Genomic DNA, 24,595 nt, shown 5'->3' with positions numbered 1-24,595 from the left:
GTGTGATTCTCCTGTTACAGTCATTGTTTTTTATGTATCATGAAAAATATGAGTCGTAATGTCAGCTCATGCCAGCCATCATAATTAGAGCCTGTTATTGTGTCTGGTTCATACCTACACTTCTCCCTGCTCCCTGTAACATGAGGTTCTCATCATTCACTGCAACTTTTTCATGTTTATGGGGATCATTATATGGAAAAAACAGACTGTTTGTGCAGCAGCTATGTGACATAATTACACTACAACCATTCTATCTCTGGAGCTTGGCTCTCTAAAGTTTGTTTAGCTTCTTTCTTTAAGAGTCAACTCCAAAATTTTGATCATCATCATCATCCAAACTGGATTTCTGTGTTAACAAAGTTGGCCAGATTTATCTTTCAAGTACTCTGTAAAGACCAATTGCACTACGCAGCACCATCTCCCCATCTCACCCAATATGGTGCATCCTCCTCTCTTCATGCACACCTTCCACAGCTCCTCCACCTGTGTATTCCACATCTTCTGTTGTCCTCCCTTTTGCATCTCATTCACTTTAAATCTAGCACTTTGCTCAGGACATGATCATCATCCTTCATCAACACATGCCTTTACCACTGCATTCCACTTCCCCCTGCCAGGTGTTCCACTGATTCCTTCAACCCTCAGTCTTCCTTGTTTCCATTAGTTTTACAACAAACATCGTTATCACCATTGCTTTTCTCAATTCTTCTCAAAATTGCTATTTTATGATTTGCAGACCTTGCACAACACTGATAAACTCTCCCTTATATCTTCACAGAGAGCCTATTTTCAGATAACAACTCTACACACTCCCTAAACTTTCCCAGCCATATTTTGTTCTGGCTGTCACAGCTACATGTACAACTTGTACTTCACAGCCACCACCTGTATTTACTCTGAGGCTCCCTACCCGCAAAATAGCTAACCCTCTTACTATTTTGATCTCATTACATACCATTTCCATCAGTTTTACCAGCTTTATTTAACTCTCTTCTCGTATCTTCCACATACATCTCTTGCCAGTCTTGTGGCCACCTTCTCCATTTTGGCACATCTGCCATGAGACCATTCCCCACATATCAAACATCAAATTTGCCATTTCCCTCTATCCACAAACACCATATGTGACCGTGCACCTCAAAACGAACATAAAGTCGCACATACTGATTTTGCGTGAGGACTGAAAATAAGTGAAATGGGTCAACCTAGCCGAACTTGACTTTTTCATACTTTCTGAAAGAGCGGGTCTTCTTTTACATTATGCTAAAATTTGGTATCATAAAACGGGCAGGAAAGCGTGTTTTTTAGCAGTTTATCTCTAACATTTGTGGTAGAATAGTGTGATTAGGTGTGTCTTTAGAAAGCCTTTTTCATTTCAGAAAAACCTTGTCCACACTCTTCACTTTCAACTCTAGTAAACTTTTGAAAGGATAGTGCTACTGCTTTGAAAGTTAGCATTAATTATGGACAGAATGTGTTAATGAGGCATGCTTAATTTCAGTTTAATCTGATAATCCCTTCATTGTTGTTACTCTGGTGGTTTACTTCCTGTTTTTTGTCCCATTCATCGCACAGCCAGCAAGGTTTGGTAAAGATTAAGCACTTGAATATACACTTGTGCTTCAGAGCCTCTTTTCTCAGTTCACGCTTTTCCTCAGTTTGTGCTTTCTTTCCAATATTTAGGTAGGTTAGGAGAGTCCAATTGATTTGAGTTATACATCATTTTAAAGCTTAAAGTCTGCTCTTTCAGAATATGGTCTTAACTAAAAATTCATGTCTGGCGACTTTTTGTTTGTTTTGAGGTGCAGGGTCACATATGGATCTAATACTCATGACACTTCTTCCAATCTTCTCACCATCACTTTTGTCTTCTTGAGGCTTACCTTCAGCCCCTTACTCTCAAAGGCCACCTTCCACTTCTGAAACTTCTCCCTCAATTCCTCTATTGTCTTGCTCAACAAAACCTAGTCATCCACATACAATATCAATCTCCATATATCACTGCTCAAAACCCACAAAAAGTAGGCCAAATTGAATATCCACTTATTAACATAGTTCAAAAGAGTCAACACCAAGCTTACAATAGTTTGTTAAAATCAGACCCTCCTAATTCATTCAAAAAGTTATTGAAATAGGAAAATTAAGAGGTGCAATTTCATAGAAAAGGGGGAAAAGAGGAGCTACGTAAAAACTGGGGTCACTTTGAAACTTTGAAACTTTGAAACCACTACATCTTCCTAACCAACCTTCTCTAGATACTAGCTCCTTTACCATAACAACTTCCACCCTCTCATCTCATTCATTCTCCTTACACTGTATGTACAATTCTTTCTATCTGCTATCTGCAAACTCATCCTATGTCTTTGTCAATAAAATTCAGCCTTCCATCACTCTCTGATGTACAACTTCCTACTTTAACACCTCTCTCATCCATTTTGCATTTATTAACTTTGTGAACCTAAGCACTGTTTTGGGTCTTGTACAACTTGGAAGTATACAACATCATAAGTCTTATGATGATATGGTTGGTTGGCAGCAGCCAGTACATGCAAAGCTTTGAGCCTACATCCCCAGGCACGCATGGTGAAAGAAACAAGGAACCCAGGGGTCTAGTGCTCACCTGTCTAAGTACTGTAACTTCATCTTCCGTGCATTCTTTCTGTGATACACTGCTGATATGATATGTGACCATGCATCACAAAGCAAACAAGTCGGACCCCTTGATCTTACATGAGGACTTAAGAAGGGTGAAACGGGTCAACTAAGTCAATTTTGAGTTTTCTATTATATTTCCTGAAAGAGCTTTTCTTCTTCTACATTATTCTTGAGTTTGGGATCATAAATTGCATGGGAAAGTGGGTTTCAACAGTTTTTCTACAACCCCTGTTTTGGTAGAGTAGTGTGATCAGACTTTTCTTAGAAGCCCCTTTTCATTTCAGATTCAGATTCAAAGATTCAGATTCAATCATTATTGTCTGATTTAAACAATACAGAAAATCTTCCTCCACTGGCAAGATACAGACATAACACGACAAGAATAACAAACAGATCACATATAAATGCACAGGCACATATAAATACATGATAATCAATTAACAATTCGACACATCACCAAACAGTACATTGTAACTAATTAGACTGAAATACTAGTGAAATGAAAAGGTAAGTTTGAGACTATAACAATAAGATATTAAAATATACTATTGATGCATTGAATCTTTCCAACATGCTGACGTCTGACTATGACAAATACAGTCAAACCTGTCTATAGCGGCCACCCAAGGGAGACAGGAAAAGTGGCCGTTATAGACAGGTGGTCGCTATAGACAGGTAAACCAGCTTTGTGTGCATTGCTTACATGTACATGTATCATCGTTGTATCCTTACATGTACATGTATGTGTGTACGTATGCACACACCGTATGTTTCATGCATTTGACCATGCCGGTGTACTAGTATATGAAATTGTTGCACAATAGTATGTGTATGGTCGTTTAGAAAGCTTAAAACTAGTGCATTATTATGACTGAATGAGGGATTAATGCAGCTGCGGCGATCACTGAACGTTGTCCGCACGGCTACAAAGCAGAAAAACAGCAGAAATATCGGCTCGGCTACGGCTCCATTGGGGTTTTGGCCGCTATAGACGGGTTAAAATCTACCGTGGGAAACAAAATCTGTGGCCGCTGGCCGCGTTAGACAGGTGGCCGCTATACACAGGGTCTTTAACAGGGATTTTCTCTTGGGGGGATTTTTCAGCGGCCGCTATAGACAGGTGGTCGCTATAGACAGGTGGCCGCTAAGGCAGGTTTGACTGTATATATCAAAAATGCAAAGTCATAAATACAAAATTGCACAGGCCCTAATATGTTGTTGGGAGTGAAACATGTGTAATGTACATAGTGTACATTATACAGAACCCAGGGATCGCGTGTCACATGTGTGCCCAAGAAGAGTAGGGATAAGAAGAAAAGAATAGAAGTGGAAAGGATGGAAAGAGTTCCAGAGAACAGCTGCCTCTATGGGCACACATTGTAATACAGTGTTGCTACGCAAGTATGCATGCACACGTATGCGAAAACATTCCGTGGTCATTCCAATAAAATAGCATAGCAGAGTGCACCAATGAATGCTGCATAATGCAAAAGTAAATCACAGTCCATGTGTGCCCAGGAAGCAAAATAGAAAAGATAGAGGGAAGGGAGCAGAAGATAGATGGGAGGGGGAGGGATTTCCAGGAAAAGCTGCCTATGTGGGCACACATACAATGTGATATGCCTTACATAAATACATATATCAAGATTCAAATTAGTCAATTCACAAAGGGCTGTAAATAACTTGCGTAATGAGACATCTCTATAAAAACACATAGAATTGCACACTTATACATGGTGAGCTGTGTTGAAAACCTGTCAATACAACAGTGTTATCCTATAATAATAATAAAATTGCATTAGTTGCACTCAATAAGTGCCCAGAAAAAGCATAAACCATGAAGAAAATAGCACAGGATCCGAGGGAAAGAAGAGAAATGGGGAAAGGGAAGAAAGGAGTAGTCCTCTTAAGAGAGATGTTTATCAAAACTCACAAAGAATGCAGCATACCATGTAAATGCAGTTGGAATGCATGAATGAATAACATTCTAATGTCGTTCACGAAACAGCCTTATAATTCAACGATGAAAAACAGTAATAAGGCACAATCGCCATATACATGTATCACACTGCATGTGCGCCCACAAGTAGGAACCAAGAGAGGAAAGAAAGAGAGAGAGAGAGAGAGAGGAAAACAGAAGATAGAAGAAAAGGGTTGAGAGCTTCCGTAGAACTACACGTGCGGGCACACATGCAACATAATTATCATAAAAGGCATTTGTACAATATAGATACCGTATTATAACAAACTTTCCAGATTAAATCCAAATCTATCAAAACAAATAGGCTATTGGAATTACACACATACACCTTTATTACAGTCAGTAATTGACACTTTTGATGGAATGCCTCCTGCTCTGTTCCAGAGAACAGAATTTGTAGAGTAGAGTAAGAGGAATCAGGAAAAAAAGTACTGATAGAGAGAATAATTAGCAGGAACTAGGGAGTGTCGGGTACATGCAAAGACACATAATGTCCTTTACCGTTTGACAGAACCATTGAAGATGTGGATAGCATTCGGAACAAAAGACTGTCTGAATCTAGAACGTACTGTTTTAGGAACACTCAAACGAATGCCTGACCGGTTATACTTAAATAGATGATTAAGGGGATGTGAGAAATCATGCATGATTCTTTGAAGCTTGGACCAAACTTGCTTCTCATACAGTTCTTGAAAATCCTTTGCACACTCTTCATTTTCGTATAATAACTTTTGAAAGGATGATGCTACTGCTTTGAAAGTTGACATTGATCATAGACAGAATGTGTTGATAGAGCATGCTCAATTTCAGCTTAATCTGATAATCCCTTCATTGTTGTTGCTACAGTGGTTTACATATTTTTTTCCTCATTCATGGCACCTCCAGCTTAGTGAAGATTAAATGCTTGAATAGACCCTGAACTTCACAGCCTCTTTTCTCAGTTCAAACTTTTCCAGAGTGTGGGCTTGCTTTCCAAAATTTATATAGGTTAGGAAAACCAGTTTGAATTAAGGTACAAGTATATATCATTTTAAAGTTTAAAGGCACATAGTCCCTGTTGTGTAGAGGGCGCTGTTGATGATACTGCCGATCACCGTTAGTATTGATACCTATTGATACGAAGATTGGAAAAGTTGAGCTGTCATCAAGAGTAAAGCATGTAGGTGTTGCTAGGTAACGTTGCCTTCGTTGTCTTCTCTGCGCATCATGCAGTCTGTAGTAATGCCAGGGTGCGTGCATAATCACCTTGTTATTATGACATCACAAAAGAAGTTTGCTAAAGCTGTCATCCCCTTCAGCTGAATCATGAGCCGAACTGTGATCGGACCACTGACTACAGTGGATAGGACTTCTTCGGACTGGGGAATGGGTCACAGCGTAAGCGCTAAAGGGGAGTCTATAGCGTAGCTCTCTATAGGAAACTTGTGCTGTGCGCCCGCGTACACATTTGACTAAATCACTGGGACCATGTGCTTTTAAAGTTGGCTCTTTCATAATCTGTACCAAACTAAAAATCCATGTCTGGGCGACTTTTTGTTGGTTTTGTGGTGCATGGTCACACATCATTTTCTTCTGCCAACAAATGACTGTATCACAATACTAAATATCAACAATTCTGTTATGAAATAAACATCTAGCAACATCTGCTGCCAATAAGACTCCACAGACACCTCTCGACCCATGAGATTGCCAAATTTTCTTGACTTATTCTATAATCACCAATGTCATTCCTCAAAACACCATTAAACTTTTTAATAGCTCTAACAGTTCTGGTTCTAAAGAAGATTCAGAAAGCTTTCAAGGAGGTGCTTGCATACTATACTTATTTTCAAATTCAGGGAGGCTTTGATATTTCTTTTTCAGGATGTGGAGAGATTTGCGAATTATACCATCATTTCTGTCTATCAGACTCACCTTCACAACCACCAAGTGTTGCCAATTTGAAGGCCTCTGCAAACTGTAAATGTTGATAGTTTTTCCTCTGCTTCAGCTGCTCCATGATACTTATGGTATTAGATGCGGTGACACAATTTTGAATGGCGTTCAACATTGAAGGACTGTAACCGCCAGAAACATCTACATGTACAAAGAGGGAAGAAAGAGCTTTGCAATCAAGGAAAGTATATGTAGACCAGTGATTTTGTCAAATCAATCAATAAACACCCTAGCACAGGAGATACAGGTGTACAGTTCGACCCCGATTATCCGGCCATGTCGGGACCGGCACTCCTCTGGACATTATTAAGCGAATTGGCCGAATATACAGAGTAGGAGACACATTGTTAATGTATATATACATGTAGCTGCCGTCCAAGCTGCCGTCCCAGTGCACTGGCAGCTAGGCAGGTAGCGTACCCCGCAACAGTGGTGTAATCTACGCTAGCCTGCACAAAATTGTAGTCCCTTCTTTTACGATGATAACGTGGTGTGAATTTATGTTAGTTCTGTCGGGAATATTGTAAGTAAATCATGTGAGTTTTGTAGAAGTTTTAACTGAGTTTAAAGTCACTGTTTTTTCTCAATTTTTAGATGGAAAAAAAAGTCCTTCACTGCGTGAACGCGTCCGGATAACAGAGATTTCCGGATAAAAGGAGGCCAGATAATTGAGGTCGAACTGTATATATTTTTTCAGTAGAAATGCATCAGCAATTGGTGACTGGTAGTTACCTCCGCCAAGGGAGGAGGTTATGTTTCTATCATGGTTTGTTCATTTGTTGGTTAATTTGTCCGTGTGCAAAATAACTACAAAAGTTGTGAATGGATTTTGATGAAACTTGCAAGAAAGGTTAAGAATGACACAAAGAACAGATGATTGAATTTTGGTAGTGATGCGGGAATTTTTATTGATTTATGAAGGATTTTCCATATTTTAGCAGGTAGGGTCAATGATCTTTGAGGTTCAAGCTACACATTTTTTGAGGTTTTTGTATATGTGCACTAAAGTGCGTGCTGTAGTTTCTGTTAGGGCGACGTCCGCTGCACAGCTGAGAGTCGATGATGTAACAAAAAGCTTCTATCTTGGGAAATCGGACGATTTTCAGTGTGCATGTACATATGGGTCACTGATCTCTATGGAAAAACAAGATCATTAGTTGAAATGACCTCCTGTCGGAGGTCTGCACTTTCACAGTGCTTCTCTAGTTTCATATGGGACTGCTAGCATAAGGAAGATTTTTGTTTTAAAATCTCTCTTTGCTTTAAACACACTTTGCCAATGAAGTTTCTGTAGCATGACCAAGGTATCTGTGAATCTTATCTAGGTGTTTGTGTGGATTACTGGTACAGATACAGTACTTGAATGTACATTCAATGCTAACAATCTCGTGCTCACAGTATCAACTAGAAAAGCACTAAGAGAGTACAGACCTCCGCCAAGGAGCTGATTTTCCACTCATACACACGTGCCATAATTGCACAAATTCCCCCCTCCCCTGGGAAAAAAAACAAAAAACAAAACAACAAGATGAAGGAGCCTTGTGTTTACAGTACCTCATCAGCTTTCCCACTGCTTGGCGCCTAGAGCACAGCACACATGCGCGTATGCAAATCTTAAATATGCCCAGCTTGAACTCCCAAGTTCATTGACCCTATTTGTCAAAAGAAAAAAAAAATACCTTCAAAAATTCATAAAAAATTCTCACATAACTACCAAAATTTTCAAATTTGCCTGTACATGTCCGCCAAATCCCTTCACAATTTTTTGAGTTATTTTGCAAACAGACAAACATTCACAAAACCAACAAAAAGTTGCCAGACATGGATTTTTAGTTAAGGACAGATTCTGAAAGGGCAGACTTTGAGCTGTAAAATGAGATATATTAAACTCAATTCAAATTATGGACTTTCTTAACCTATCTAAATATTGGAAAGAAAGCAAACACTCCGGAAAAGTGTGAACTGAGAAAAGCGGCTCTGAAGTATCTTAACCCGTTGAGGACGGTTTGATTTTGCTACAACACGCATTTCGGGCAGGTGTCAATGGGAAATACGTGTTGTAGCAAAATCAGTCCATGCTCAATGGGTATAATCTTTCTACTAAGCCGTGCTAGCTGTGCTATGAATGGGACAAAAAAATGAATGTAAACCACCAGAGCAACAACAATGAAGGGATAATGTGATTAAGCTGAAATTAAGCATAATTAATTAACACATTCTGTCCATGATTAATGCCAACTTTCAAAGCAGAAGCATCATTCTTTCTAAAGTCACTAGAGTGGAAAGTGAAGAGTGCATACAGGGTTTTTAAGAGATGAAAAGGGAACTCTTTATGACACAACTAATCACACTACATACAAAAAGTGTTCAAGGAAACCTGTTAAAAACACAATTTCCTGTTTGTTATTGGTACATGACTGCTGTATTCATAAGGCTGGATACTAGATTACTAGGAAAAGAAGGGATGGATGCAGATACATGAACTGATGTGGATATAAATAGAGGGACGATTAGGAGAGAGAATTAGTACACTGATTAGGGGAAGGTCTCAGAAGATACTGTTAAATATTCAGCCCATCACATGGCCAGTTTTGATCATTATGACAGTATTTCACTGAAAGAGTAATATAGATTACATACTGTATGATTGGAGAGTTCACTGCCTAGGAAAAGAACAACAACAACAAAGCAATGTGTTACAGAAAAGTGCAAAACAGGGAATGTATCTATGTGCAATAATATTGGTCACAAAATGTAGCTCTTGGTTTAAGTTTCACATCCCCTGCCAATACCTTCTCATAAAGTCAACCGAAAAAGAGCTTGCTAACCTGTTCCAAGGCCTACTTTCACTCCATGATCAATCATTTTCCTGCTGTCCATGACTCCGCTTCGCAACCTGTGTCATATTTGAAATGAAGGGTGAAAAATGCATTATTTGTACTACTCTATTTTTACCACTTTCAATCATCTTGACTTCTTCTATATGTAATATGAGATTAATGGACTTAGTAATTACATGGAAGACTTGGATGATAATGGCAGGATGCATCTGTACATTGTCCAATGAGTCAGGCTGAACATCAGATGAGATGCACCCAATACCTACAAGAATGAAGCTAAAACACAGACTTTTTCATGTGCTCAGATATCAATAGTGCAAACTGCTTTCATGGAAAGGCATACATTCACTGAAAGAAGAACTTATAGAGCCACAAACAGTAAGAGTGTTTTCTAAAGAGCTTCTTCCTACATCCATACAACCCTGCTACACATCAATGACTAACAGTCAACTACCTGGTACAGCTGTACATGTAAAAGTGAGCCCTGAACTAACATTGCATCCTGTCTTCAGTTGTACAGCAAGAATGCTGGTAAGAAGTCAGTTTGATTCATAGAAACAGGAAAACAACATGTATACTTCTATGTATGATATAAGTTGTATATACTTGCTAATTAATGCAATTTGTAAGAACTGGAGCAGCTTTGACCATGGCAGTTTGCTCTGATGATTTTGTAAACATGCCAAATGTCCCATCATGTCATTTGTAATGAGAAAATAGATTCAAGGAGGAAGCATTCATTTGTAATAAAAAAAATAAAATATAAAGAAATATTTGTGAGACTGTTTGCAAAAAGGGAAAATGGCAATGCAATACTTTGTAATTGAACTAAGACCATATTAGTGCTTTTGTGGTGGACATAAATATGTAGATTGAGTTATTCCTGATTTTATAGTCATGTGATTAAAAGAAAAATACTGCAAAAGTGGAAATTTTTGCAGTGTCAGAGATTTTTGTGCATTTCTCAAGACAAGAAAATAGCACAAAAATTAAAGTACAGTGAATGTTTTGGCTTGGTACATGACTGTAAAACTATTCTATGTTTTGATTCTGTGGAATTTCTGTGATTTGGGGTTTTTTGTTTTATGTTTGTTTTTTTGTAGTGCAGATAGAAAGAGCCTTGAAGGAGCACATTTTCTGATTTAGAGAGGCATAATCTTGAAGGAGCACATTTTCTGATTTAGAGAGGCATAATCTTGAAGGAGAACATTTTCTGATTTAGAGAGGCATAATCTTGAAGGAGAACATTTTCTGATTTAGAGAGGCATACTCTTGAAGGAGCACATTTTCTGATTTAGAGAGGCATAATCTTGAAGGAGCACATTTTCTGATTTAGAGAGGCATAATCTTGAAGGAGAACATTTTCTGACTTAGAGAGGCATAATCTTGAAGGAGCACATTTTCTGATTTAGAGAGGCATAATCTTGAAGGAGAACATTTTCTGACTTAGAGAGGCATAATCTTGAAGGAGCACATTTTCTGATTTAGAGAGGCATAATCTTGAAGGAGCACATTTTCTGATTTAGAGAGGCATAATCTTGAAGGAGCACATTTTCTGATTAAGAGAGGCATAATATTGAAGGAGCACATTTTCTGATTTAGAGAGGCATAATCTTGAAGGAGAACATTTTCTGATGTAGATACAGAGAGCTTCGAAGTGGGGTAATTTTCTGGCATAGTTAGGAAGAGCTTTGTAGCGAAGATTTTTTTTTTTCCTAATAGAAACAAGCTTGTAGGAAAAATCTTGAAGGAGGACATTTTCTGATGTAGTTAACAAGGGTCTTGAAAGGAGAAATTTCCTGAGTTTGATGTACATAAGGTGGGCATTCAAAAGAAATTTTCTAATTGAGCCTTAAAGGGGGACATTTTCTGATGTAGATATTCAAAGGTTAGCCTTAAAGGTGGGCAAATTCCAATCTCGACAATGCGGGCCTCGAAGGGGGAAATTTGTGTGTGTGTGTGTGTGTGTGTGTAGATAGGGAGAGCCTTGAAAGGGAACACTTGTTGGTTGAGATAGGAAGAGTGTTAAAAGGAGGGCATTTTCTGGTTTCAACAGGAATACTTCTGTAGCTTTGAAGAAGAGCTTTGGGCTCACAAAGCAATGGACAATGACGCATTGTATGGGAAGCATCAGTAACAAAAAAATCTCAGTAAAGTTCTCAGTTCTTTCAGAAACTGGAAGTCACATTGGTCCATGATTTCCCCCTTTTCTCACATCAAAGTTTGACTACAACAGTCACTGACATTGGTCAAAACAATTCATTCACTCCTGCCCCCTTCTAAAACGAGGGAAAAAGGAATCAAAAACACTTGGAAATCAAGCACCATATCCATGTAAATGAGATTTTTTCTGTTTTGTTTCAATACATCTGCAGCTAACTCCTTGAATCTCTCTATCATTTAATTGTAGTGTATTCATTGTTGAGTTTGAAGTATACTTGACTGCTTGACTTCCAAATTACACTTTTCTTTGTGTTCTCATTGGACAACTTTCAATCACACTTAGCATGGTTAATGATTCATCACTAACTGAAAAATGAAGGCATTTTATGCATGAATACTGGAGTACCGGTAAATATAGATGAATACATGTATACACAGTGTACATGTATGCACAATACAAAAACTAATCAAGAAGCAGAGATGTAGACTATGCCACCTGCACCTACAGGCATGTGTGTACCTTGTCTCTCCTAAAAACTGGAAAGTCATTTCATTAGAGAAATTCTTCAAGTTCTAAATTTCCACTGGCAAAATATGTGACAGAAACCACAAAGACTAGTGTGCAGATTAATCAAGCAAAAAAAGAGAAGAAAAAACAAATAAACAAAAAACAACAGCCCAAACACCAAGCCCATATGAATTTCAAAATGTTATCCACTTACGAGAAATTTGAGCAAGGACAATGAGACATGGCCGTGCCGTGATTCTTGAACACATCAATTTCTCCATCGTCCAGGTAAATGCAGTGCGCCATCACAGTCTCCATTGCAAAGAAATTTAAAACAAAAATTCTCACCTTAGTTTCCAGAAAAGATATCTTGAAAAATGAGTCAGATCTATGATTATTTCATGACTTGAGGCAAGTGTATCATAATTTAGATTTTACTCTGTCAAAAAACACAATGCAATATTTTGTCATCTCACAAAAATTTCACAATTATTGCCAAATTTTACATCTGTAATGTCATTCTCACAAGAAGTGTCCATCTGTGTTTGAACACCATAGCATCAGGCGGCCAGTGCTAAGTTTACTTGAAAAGGTCCACAAGACCCCTTGAAGACCCCAACAAGAACAACAGCTGTCAGAGAATGAGCACCTCATGCTTCAAATTCACATATAAACCTCTACTGTAGTCTCAAAGCATAAACTAATAATTATGTGATCTACTGAATGGCTTCTACATTCCAACCTGTTCATTAACTCTTTGTGTGTTGTGTTCAAACGCCTGGCGGTGCGCCAACTCACATATTCTGCTCAAACGCACAAACCCACCCAAACTGATTGATAAATTGCCAAATGCCACAGCACAATGAAAGTCTTTCTTGTGATTCTATCCCTGTCACATGTAGCTTGCATTTTATGCGGCGATTGACTATCAAAGGATTTTCCCTACTGGATTTGCAAATAAATTCTAGGTTTCTGTTAACTGTTCTGAGTGCAAAAGTCATGCCTCTACAATAATGTAGCTACTGGTCATTTGAATGAAAAACAATCATAGATTTGTCATACAATTTACATTGAAGAAAAGCTGGGCATATTCTCCACAACTTCGCTCATTACACGACCAGGGTATAAAAATCTATTAAAAGTTACGTAGACTTGAAAAACAGAACACTTTGCCAAAGTATGACTAGGTACATTGTACGTTGCATTCTCAGAATAATGTGGCACACAGAGGGTTTACACCATGGCACATAAAGAGTTAATGCAAACATTACAGGTCTAAAGATTCACAATGCTGCTTATCAGAGTCTGCTTTTCTACACAAACACTACTCAATAAACTGCTAGTACATTTTGCACAAACAAATAATGTTGCATATTTGACAAAAAGCATATTACATGTATCAAATTTCATGAAAAATCAATCACTCTTATGTCGCTATGGCGTCTGATATGCCTCCCCATAATGAATGGTTCTCCTAATACATTTTAAGTCTACAGTACAATGTCTTGACAATGTGTGATGACAGTTTCACATGAATGGCAAAATACTAAAATGACAGGTTTGTCACAAATGTGTTGAATGTTCACTTTCCTTGAACTAGGTTTAATTGGATAAATGGCAATGTTGTCTAAGAGTGCAAGTATTGCAGGATTTGAAGAGTTTTTTACTTTTGACCCTTTTACGTATAATTTTAGCATTGGGTAATTTTTTTCAAGGAATGGAGAAAAAGTGCAATTTCAGTATCAAATAGCAAAATATTAGTATTTTAACCAGGCTCTGACCCTTGACCTTATGACCCTAAGACTCCAAAGAGAATCACCATCAAGTAGAACATACATAAATATGTACTGAGTTTCATAATGATACTTTGAATCACTTTTGAGATACATATGGAGGACGAAGTGAAATTTAGCACTTTCACCTGACATTTGACTGTTTGGGAAGAAACTTCCCAGAGAATCTCTATTGTGTAATACATGTATTTAGTTTCAAGAAAAAACCTGCAGGCATTGCATAGATATGAGGGAAATAGTGAAATTTTGAGGAGTTGACCTTGACCTTTGACCCCTGAACTTTAAACCATGATCTCCAAATTCCCTAGATAATCACTGACAGTCAGTACATGCATTACAACCGTAAAGTCTCCATGAAGGTGCCTTGAACCATTTGTGAGAAACGTGTGGAGAAAAAAAGTGAAATTTTCACTTGACTTTTTACCTCATGACCCAAAACTCTCTCTGGATAATCTTTATTTGGTAGTACACATATACTGTATGTACATGTAGGCTTATATGTTAAAGTACAAAGTCATGTTAAAATTTCATTTTTTTTTCATATCTCAGAAATGGTTCAAGGTTCATTTATAGAAGAACTTAATGAATATGCATGTACTGATTGGCAGTGATTGTCTTGGGAACTTTAAGGTCAAAGGTCAAAGGTCAAGGTCAAAGGTCAACTCAATCTTTCATTATTTCCCTAATATGTATGCAGTGCCAGAGGTTGTTGTTTTTTTTTTTTGGTATGAGCCTGCATGTTATCTTGATTATGTAATTTTACATTTGTATTTATGTAATACTGTACATGTACATGTATATTTCTCATTTTAGTAAAGTCATTTGTAATTCAGCCTCTGGCTGCAATCAATAATTTGTTGAATAAAGATATCATTAATAATAATAATAATAATATACACTACGTTTTATGAAAATACCTTCAGGTATTGCACAGATATGGGGGGAACAGTGAAATTTTGAGCATTTGACCTTTGACTTTGAGCATGTGCACCAAAATGTTGATAGGCACAACTTCGCCCACTCATACATACATGTACATGCCAAGTTTCATTAGGATACCTCAAACATTTTTTTAGTTATGCTGTCCACAAAATTGATTACACATGGACGGAACAACCTGAAAACATGAATGCCTCTGATGACACTACGTGGCGCAGGCATAAATAAAGAGAAAGAGAGACAAAACTGGGGAAAGGAACCAGCTTGATCACATATGAGACAGCCTACACTCTATGCAGCAGTATGCATTCCTTTTTGTTGACTTTAATTCATTCGAAAGTTTAGAGTGAATTAAACACTAACCTTGTCAGTCATGAGTCCATGTTTGTCATAAACATCTGTGTAGTTCTCACACTGTGGGAACAATTCTTTAACCCATTCCACCTCATCAATGTTTTCTGATATGTGACTCTGAGTGGGGCATAAACAAAAAATAAAGATTACAACATGATTCTCTTTCTGTGGATGACAAAGAGAAAAACAACAATTACAACTGTTACAGGCAATATGGCATCAGCAAAGTGAGCCCAATGCAATTATTTATTGCATAGGGCTCTGTAAAAAATGACAACAGCTTTGAGGCTTAACATGCATCTAGCCTTCAAAATAGATCTGAACTTGTTGCAAACTTATACCTTTCTGTGGTACACCTTGATGGCGCAGTCGTGTATGTCATGAATTGAATAGGCTAGTTTTGGCTGCCTGGTATGCTATTGGGGGGAGGGGGGGTGACGAAGGATCCCTGAGATCTCAGCGCTACAGCCGTCAAATTTGGAACGCATACTGCCTGAAATGTAGTCTACAATATTCAGAAATGAATTCATTTTTAACCCGTTGAGGACGAACTGATTTTGCTACAGTACATACGCATTTCCCATAGACCCCTGCATGAGTATACTCGGGATTCACCCTCTACTGGTTAATTAGTAATTGATTTAATAATCAAACAAAATCATGCACAAAATTGGTATTTTGGTCTAATACAGAGGACTCCCATCATACTTATAACAAATTCCTCGGGACCGGCAGATTTCTTTCGCTTTATTGTAATTTCATTATAACCTAACAAATAAACAATAAAAAGTCATAGAGCTGATAATTTTGCGACCTGGATATTTATTTTGATGTAACCGGAATTTTGTTATAACCGTCTTCGTTATAACGGGAGTGCACTGTATGCTCATGTAAGCCACAGGATTTTCAGTGGAAAAAAAGTACTGCAACAAGGTTTAACACTGTGATAGAACATTTAAAAAATGGCTGTACTCAAATTGCTTCGTTTGTATTTTATTGTCTGTGCAATTTCCTCTGTATCAAACTTATACCAACAATAGACACCTGCCCGAGTATACTTAGGACTTGTCCTCAACGGGTGAATTTTCTGGCACCAGAAAATTGCGCTGAAGTCTATTTTTTCCTTGCTTGGACTTGTCGCATTTTGGTCTGTCCATGTTACGTGCATTCACCACTAAGTCTAGAAATGGTAAAAAACACAAGGTTCGATACACTTTTACACCTGTTATTATCTTCTCTCATCAAAATTAAGCCATTCAATTGAAAAACAGCAGAGTTTAAATGAACATTCATAATGTGACCTTCATATGTTAGAACATAAGATTTCTGTCCAGCATCACACGTTTTCACCCAAAATTTTTCATGTTGGCATAAATTCTAACAGTTTGAAGCAATTTTGGGGCGAAGTTATCTTTTATTATGTTCTGGAAGATCAGATTGTATTCGGGGGTACTGCACATTGGAAACAGAAAATAAAGAGACACCCCTGAAAAGTAACCTTTTACTGTGGAAATGCCCACAAACCGGTACTAAACATTGCCAAGATTCTGATCATTCCTAGGTAAAAAGATCTCTAAGTATTGTATGTAATTAGTGGTTAGCTTCATATCCCTGGGATGGAGGCATGGGAATACCAATAAAGAAGAAAACATAACCTGCAGAATTTTAACACCATATGACCACTAACCACTTTACTTGATTGTTGAAATAAGTGCTGGCAAGAGGGATATGTACTGTATGCAATATTTGATGTACAGGAGAGGTGTACTGATGTGAGGTAATTATAACTATACATAGAACCTGAGAGTCTGAAATTATATACACAACAAAGTAGTTACAAGATCAGCAAAACACAAATGCCATCTGAATTGCCTCAGTGGGATGAAGTACACATGTAATATGAAAAAAAAAAAATGTACATATTAAATGTACTTTTCTTTCTGAGTCTTTTATTTTCTTTACATCTTATTACTTTTTTTGTTGTCACCAACCTGCACATGGAGTTGATGTTTCTTGGCAATGTCAGCAAGGCCCTTCATGAGTGTCGAAGAGCACGAAGGAGCAAAGCGAGGGGTTACCACTGGCTGGACGAGAGGATTTTGAAGAGCTTGCACTTGCTTTACAAACCTTCAAAACATGCATATAATGGAACATAATGACACAAATTATAGAAGCCCACATAGGATTCTGTCTGTGATGATGAAATATTATGCCCACCTGACAACTAACAATGGATCACAATATCAGTTGTTGCTACAAATAACCCACGTTCTTCTTGGATGAAATACCCAAAGTGCTATAAACTAACATCGGTGGACTCACATTGTGGGCAATAGCACAGCTATAGTGAGCAAAACCTTCCCCCTTTGTCTCTGTTTCTTAAATGAAATGTTCTCTAAGAATTTGTGCCACATATTCTCTGCATAAGCATTTTTCTAATGTGAGTACCGGTACTAAACAGACATAAGGTTACATGTAAACTGTAGTTTCTGTTTCACAGATGAGCCCAACCCTCACTATGTTACCAGGGTATGAAATTTGTCACCTTTCAGTGTAGGTAGCTTTGATAACCAAATACCGGAAAAGTGTCTATCTTGATCTGCGCTCCAAATGTGACCCTGCATCACAAAACCAACAAAAAGTCACTAGACACAGATTTTTAGTTTACAGCAGATTCTGAAGAGCAGACTCTATGCTTTTAAATGATGTATAGCTCAACTGAAATGGACACTCCTAATCTATCTAAATATTGGAAAGAAAGCACACACTCTGGAGAAGTGTGAACCGAGAAAAGAGGCTCTGAAGTACAGGGTCTATTCAAGCGCTTAATGTTCCACCAAAGTGTGTTAGATGTGTGATGAATGGGACAAAAACATGGGTGTAAACCACTTGAGCAACAACAATGAAGAGATTATCAGATTATGCTGAAATTATACATGCTCTATAAACACACATTCTGTTCACGATTAATGCCACTTCAAAGCAGTAGCAGCATCCCTTCACAAATTACTAGACTTGAAAGTGTGTATTAAAAAGGGTTACTAAGAAATGAAAAGGGGCCTCCAAAATATACCTGATCTCCCTACTCTACTAAAAAAGAAGAGTTGTAGAAAAACTGCTGAAAATGCACTTTCCTATTCATTTTATGATCCCAAAATTACGAATAATGTAGAAGGGTAGCTCTTTCAGAAAGTATGGATGACCAAATATTGAGTCTTAGTTGACCCGTGTCATCTTTCTTGAGGCGTCACGTAAAATCAAGGGTTGCGACTTTTTGTTCGTTTCGTGATGCACGGTCACAAATAGATTACATTGAAATGAAAGACTTGCAGGCCTGCTCACTACAGCAGCCGACATCGTACTTTCCACTCATTGCATTCCATCTAAAGCCTAATGCCCACTGTTGCGACCTAAGCCTGCGATCTGGCACAAGCTGAAATTGACATTGAGCTCGCAGCAGATTGCCGCAAGTTGGCACGATCTCATTATGGATGTGATCTCTTCAATGCCCACTGTGCGACCTCTTTGTGATCTCACGGCAACCTCCCTGGAATATGCCTTTTGTCCCATTACTGTGCATGTGTGCGCGGTTGAGGAATATGACAATAGCTTCTTTTTTTTTTCACACCCCGAACTTGGAGTGTGGCCAAGGAGAGTGCGGTATATATCAAATATCAGAATAGGCAGCTGAAATATTGCATAGCCAAATAAACATAAAACATGGTTCAGCAATGTCCAATTAACAGGAAAATCAAGTCAATTAATGATCTCAAATGTCCAGTCTTAAACAGTGCATACATCTGACAAACATAATATTGTTGAGAATTTTCTTGCATGTAAACAGCCCCATACATCAAACACCAGACTACGGTGGCAAGAAATATGAAATTCCTTAAAATCTTTGCATAAATGCACACTGTACAAATAATCAAATCACTTCTATGAATATATAGTACAATATGACTTCCAAACATGCAATGTTTCACACAAATAGATATTTAACTCCCCTTGTGGCTATTCATTTTCTTTATCTGAAAAACATACGAAGAATTAATTTTTCTTGAGACTGATGCCTACCTCTTTTGCATCATCCTATAGAGTATAAAAAGATTCTTGTACTCTTTTGGTCATTTGGTTGCAGGTTATAAATAAATACATATCTGCCATTTTTGTGAAAAATACAAAATTATTTCTCAAGTTTCAGATTTCTAACAAATATTTAATCATGAACCCTTTTGTGTTCTCTAAAAAAAAACGAAAAAAAGCAAAAGAAAAACTTGGTCATTTCTGTTACATAAGTCATCAGAGCTTGTCTCTGCATTATAATGTCACCGTCGTCATTTGATAAAATGCTTATCAGTGCTCATCTTTTTTTTTCTTTTTTTTTTCTTTTCACCTTTCCTGTGTTTTGGAGTCAACTGATATTTGAAGTACCTACGTGACAGTTGAATTACCTATGACTGATGAGATATTCTCATTAACCTGAAATCACACAACCATTTTTATTATGTGGATATTTGGCTTAGCCATGTATATCTCATTTACTTGAATGGATATCGGTTTTTCTAGGGGGGCATTTCATTTCCCTATTGACATCTGGGGGGCATTTCATGAAAGGTCTTGTCGGATAAAATATCTGACAAGTCAATTATATCCGACAAGTTCAGAGAAATCAGCCAATCAGACTAGAGAATTTTTCAAAACTTGTCGGATATAATTAACTTGTCAGATATTTTATCCGACAAGACCTTTCATGAAATGCCCCCCAGAATTCCTCATGTTACCCTTGCTCTGATATTGTCGATATTGGACCTTAAAACCTATATCATACTGACAATAAAACCTGCCAAATTTGCAGAAAGTTTGACCATGTGTGTTCAAAAAGAAGAGCAAAATGTAAAAAGGGGTCCCAAATTTGGTCCTGACCCCAAGGAGGCCACCCCAGGATCTGCCATAAACATACGCTCGTATTCAAAAGTAAATTGTACATTCACTACATCAATGTAAATTGTATTTACTCTCAGCATTTTTGGTTTTATAGACAGCGACTCTTTTAAAGATTCTCAAACTTGGGTATTATGTGGCACAATGCCAACAGGGACAAATTCTTGCAAAGTTTGGTTAAACTTTGACCATGTATTTTTAAAGGAGAAGATAAAATTGCCCCAGAGGGGGTACCCCAATATCCATCATGAACAAGCTTGATGCTACAGTCACCAATGACAGCACTAAAGCTAAATTAAATTGGGTATTTGGGCCCCTAGTCCACAGGATGGGGGGGGGGGGGGGGCTGGGTATGGGACCAATTTGAAAAAAAAAAAAAGGTGCTATCACCCTAGGGATTTTACATGTCATATTTGGTGAATATCCATCATGACATATATTTTTTAATTCATTTTTAAGAAGCTGCACCACAAAACCCATCATGAACAAACTTGAAAATAATGTCATCAATGTAATTACAGAATAGTATATAGCTCTATCACTTCTAGTTCCAGGAGAACCAGGGCGGGGGGGGGGGGGGGGGGGGGGGGGGTAGCATTGTATCTGTTTCAACTAATTTCAACAAAAATATCACCCTGGGGATGCTACAATATGTGACCCTGCATCACAAATCAACAAAAAGTTGCCTGACATGGATTTTAGTTAAGAGCATATCCTGAAAGAGCAGACTCAAAGCTTTAAAATGATATATAACTCAATACAAATGGACTCCCCTAACCTACCTAAATACTGGAAAGAAAGCAAGTACTCTGGAAAAGTCTGAACTGAGAAAAGAGGCTTTGAAGTACAGGGTCTATTCAAGCGCTTAATCTTTACTATGTGCTAGCTGTGCGATTAATAGGACAAACATTAAGATGTAAATCACTGGAATGACAACAATGAAGGGATTACTAGATTAAGCTGTAATTGAGCATGTTTTATTAACACATTCTGTCCATGATTCATGCCAACTTCCAAAGCAGTAGCATCATCCTTTCTGAAGTTATTAGAGTTGAAATTGAAGAGTGTGGACAGGGTGTTGCAACACAAATTGTCACCCCGTCAAAAATTGTTGCCCCCTGAAACAGGTGACAATTTGTGCATGGAGCTGACGGCACAAATTGTCACCCACCCTCGAAGCACATTTTGGCTGGTAATATCATTTTTGACATAGTAGTCAAGGCGCTAATTCCTATAAGGGGCTTAACCAGTAGTGTTGAGGAAAGTTTGATTTTGCTAGTACAACAAGCATTTCCCATAGACACCTGCCCCAGTATACTCGGGACTCGTCCTCCGGGTTAATAAAGGAGTTCGTTCAACCCACCCCGCAGAAAAGGTTTGACCACACAGAGAGGTAGATGGGACCTCCATGAACATCCCAGGTAGTATGTGATTCCAAATTGTGGTATCATTAAAATTTTACAGGCCACTTTTCATCATTATATGTTGGAACAAACGTTAAAAAGGCTGCGTACGCCAAGACTGCTACACGCACCACGGGCACTTGCAGGAAGCTCTATGGGACGCACAGTGCCAGTGGCGCGTGTAGTAGTCTTGACGCAGGCTTTTTTCGACAAAAAAAAAAGGTTTGTGCCTGCAAACTATACGGAGTTGTCACACCTTTCCGGATAAGCTACGCCGGCTTATAACGAGTAGGGATTTTCCAGCAAGCAGAAGAATTTTCTGCGGGCGGACAAGGGTGTTGGCGAGTTCCGTACTTGTGTCTTACCTACTAGACACGTGCTACTTACCTGTTACTTGAGTGTATTCCGTGTGACCTGCATAAAAGCTTCGAAACCGACCCTTCTTCAGTTACGAGCGACATACGGGGACTGCAAAGTACCTGCGTTGGAGTCGCCTGTGAGGTCTGCAAGTAAGGACCTCTTACTTGTGTTCTGCGTGTAACTCTGCGGGCAAACCCCCGCGACTCACCCGCAACAAGTTTTGAGCATGCTCAAGACCTTGTCAAACCGTGCCTGGAGAAGCCTTGCGAGTTGACTTGCGGGGAAAAAAAGCTATCCGGAGCTCCCCGCAGTTGGCCCGCACCTGGCAGTATTTATCTGGTATCTTGCCCGTATTTGCCCCGAGGTGCGGACGCTAATCCGATACATTCACCCGCAGCCAAGTTTTGAGCATGACCAAAACATTTTCTGAGTGAATCGCGGAGATTGCCTGCAGAACACTAGTAGGAGGCCCGTAGCTGCCGCAAGTCGCAAGCAGTTGATCCACTTGAAGTACGTAAGTTGCCTGTGAATCTATGCAGATCAAATTCCTTTAGAAGGATTCCTTCACCAAGTTGTCAGCCCTCATTTGCCACCCATGCGCCTGACACGCAGGTCACATGAAAATGCACTTGCTTAAGACGAACGTAAGTTGCATGGGTCTGACCAGCATGTATGTAGGACGCACATGAAACTCGCCCAAAACCTTGTCCGCCCGCAAAAATTGTCCTGCATGCAGGAAAATCCCCACACGTAACAAGCCCGCGTAGCTTGCCCGGAAAGGTGACAGGGCCTCAACTTGACTGCGGGAAAATGGGACTTGCGTGCGCATCTCCGGGTAACTACGGGCGAGATTCATACTAGGTACTGTCATGTGCGGGTTATCTGCAGGGACCTTTCCTCTGCTCTTTTCCAAGGTTGTTTCGAATAACCATCGCTCTGTAAATACTCAAAAGAGCTAACATTAGAATATCATTGGCTCAATTGCTCTCTGTATTCACATAATATTTTTGAGGGAAATTTGTGTCCATACATTGCTAAAAACGACATTTGCGTGTACTTTGAAGTCAAATTTGTGTTGAATGTACGGCGGATACAACTTTTTCATGCATTTTACTATTCAAAAATGATATCTTCCTTTCAATGGCCGTTTACTCAAAATGTTTTTTTTTCATATGACTTTGTTTAGAAATTTTGCTGTAACTTGAAAATGCTTCAATAATTTCATTCCATATGCGGTACACTTATGCAGAAGGACATGCTTATCAAGCTTTCTGAAATTATGGGCTTTAGTTTGTAAGTTATTGAGAGCTGATTGGATAGTACTGGTAGCCATTGCAACAGGATTTTTTTTTGTTTACATTTTAATCATTAAAAACATCAGCTTTTTTTCATTGCATCTATCAAAAAATATGAACAAAAATACCAAAGTTTGCAGCAGTAGGCATTTTGGGGTTACCAATCACCTGTAGGCATCTGGTTACCATGGTAACCATGCACAATATTAACTTACAATGTAGCCCATTGTATTGCTGACATCTCTAGCAACATGTACATATATGCTTTAATGGAGTTTTGATGAATTCTTCATGAAGTAATATTTATGTAAAAATTTTGATTATTTTGTCATTTTATAGCGACGAGCGTCATCGGCCCTAGTCTAGTTTCTAGCCATTTTTATTTCGTCTTTATTTCTCTCTTGCACCTTGTGTACATGTATGTGCAGAAGCCCGCTGGCCCATACCCAGTGATTGCGACGCCCCAAAAAAAAAACGAACAAAAAAACGGTTCGGGCATCAGACGTAATAAATACATCTAGAAACTATACTACACTGACCCCAGCTTGGCATGAAAAGTAAGGTTGCAGGCAAAAAAAACCCCTTGTTTGTCGAAGAAAAAGTCTGCATGCGCTAAGACTACTATGCGCACCACTAGCACTGGTGCCTAGCGCCTGTAGCAGTATTGCGTGTAGTAGTCTTGGCATGCGCAGACCCTTTTTCAAACAATAAGCACTTGTCGCAACTAAAATGGCCAGTAAAATTTTATTGATACCACAATTTAGCATCACATACTACCTAGGGGTGTTCCAGAGGGTCCAACCAGCCACCCCATGCAGTCAAACCTTTTCTGCTGGTTGGGTTGAACAAAGTCATTTTTTCTGGGTCCCTGCGCCTTGACTATGGTCATTGAATTGCCACACACATAACTTACATGGCTATATCCATGCAAACAAGCCATGTAAAAAGTCACGGTGAGGTTTCAAGGAAGTGTGTACATGTATATGCGCGCGCACATAATAACTGCAAGTGTTCTATCGTGTGTGTGTGCGAGTGTTATTGCATATTATGGAAGAATGTGTGTTGAGGTTCAAATTATTCGCTCATGCATAAAGTATGCCAAACTTATTCTGGTACAAAGAATATAGTGATATGGAAGTTGAAGTTAATACTGATGGAAGAATATAAATACAGTGAAAAAAAAATGAAAGACAGATAACATTTAGGGAGGGTACCTCCCTCGTATGCCTTTTCTCTCAGTCTCTCTCTCCTAGCCCGCCTCACCACTGAAATTGACACACCCATACTATTTTGAAATCAACGCTGCTGTGAACTCTTATATAAACACGTGCTCATACACGTTGAAGGCATTTCCAGTGCCACAGTAGTGTCTGCTGCCGTCCAAAAATTAGTTCGCACAAACATCAAAACACAAACACAGACACT

The 24,595-nt window shown here is 38.6% G+C and overlaps 1 protein-coding gene across 1 annotated transcript in view; it reads right to left on the bottom strand.

The window, feature by feature from the left end:
- The window catches only part of LOC139731802 (guanine deaminase-like), a 53,003-nt gene that overhangs the window by 10,195 nt on the left and 18,213 nt on the right, over positions 1–24,595 (bottom strand). Inside the window, exons 6-10 of the mRNA XM_071642680.1 lie at positions 17,160–17,295; positions 15,178–15,285; positions 12,297–12,394; positions 9,400–9,467; positions 6,551–6,712 (exon numbers count right to left, since the gene is read on the bottom strand). Coding sequence (XP_071498781.1) covers positions 6,551–6,712; positions 9,400–9,467; positions 12,297–12,394; positions 15,178–15,285; positions 17,160–17,295 — 572 coding nt within the window. The remainder of the gene's footprint in view (positions 1–6,550; positions 6,713–9,399; positions 9,468–12,296; positions 12,395–15,177; positions 15,286–17,159; positions 17,296–24,595) is intronic.

This window comes from Diadema antillarum, unplaced genomic scaffold (assembly GCF_040938485.1).
Source record: "Diadema antillarum isolate AM-2024a unplaced genomic scaffold, OU_Dant_1.0 scf00000023, whole genome shotgun sequence".
Classification (NCBI taxonomy): domain Eukaryota; kingdom Metazoa; phylum Echinodermata; class Echinoidea; order Diadematoida; family Diadematidae; genus Diadema; species Diadema antillarum.
This window is presented reverse-complemented; position numbering and strand designations above follow the sequence as displayed.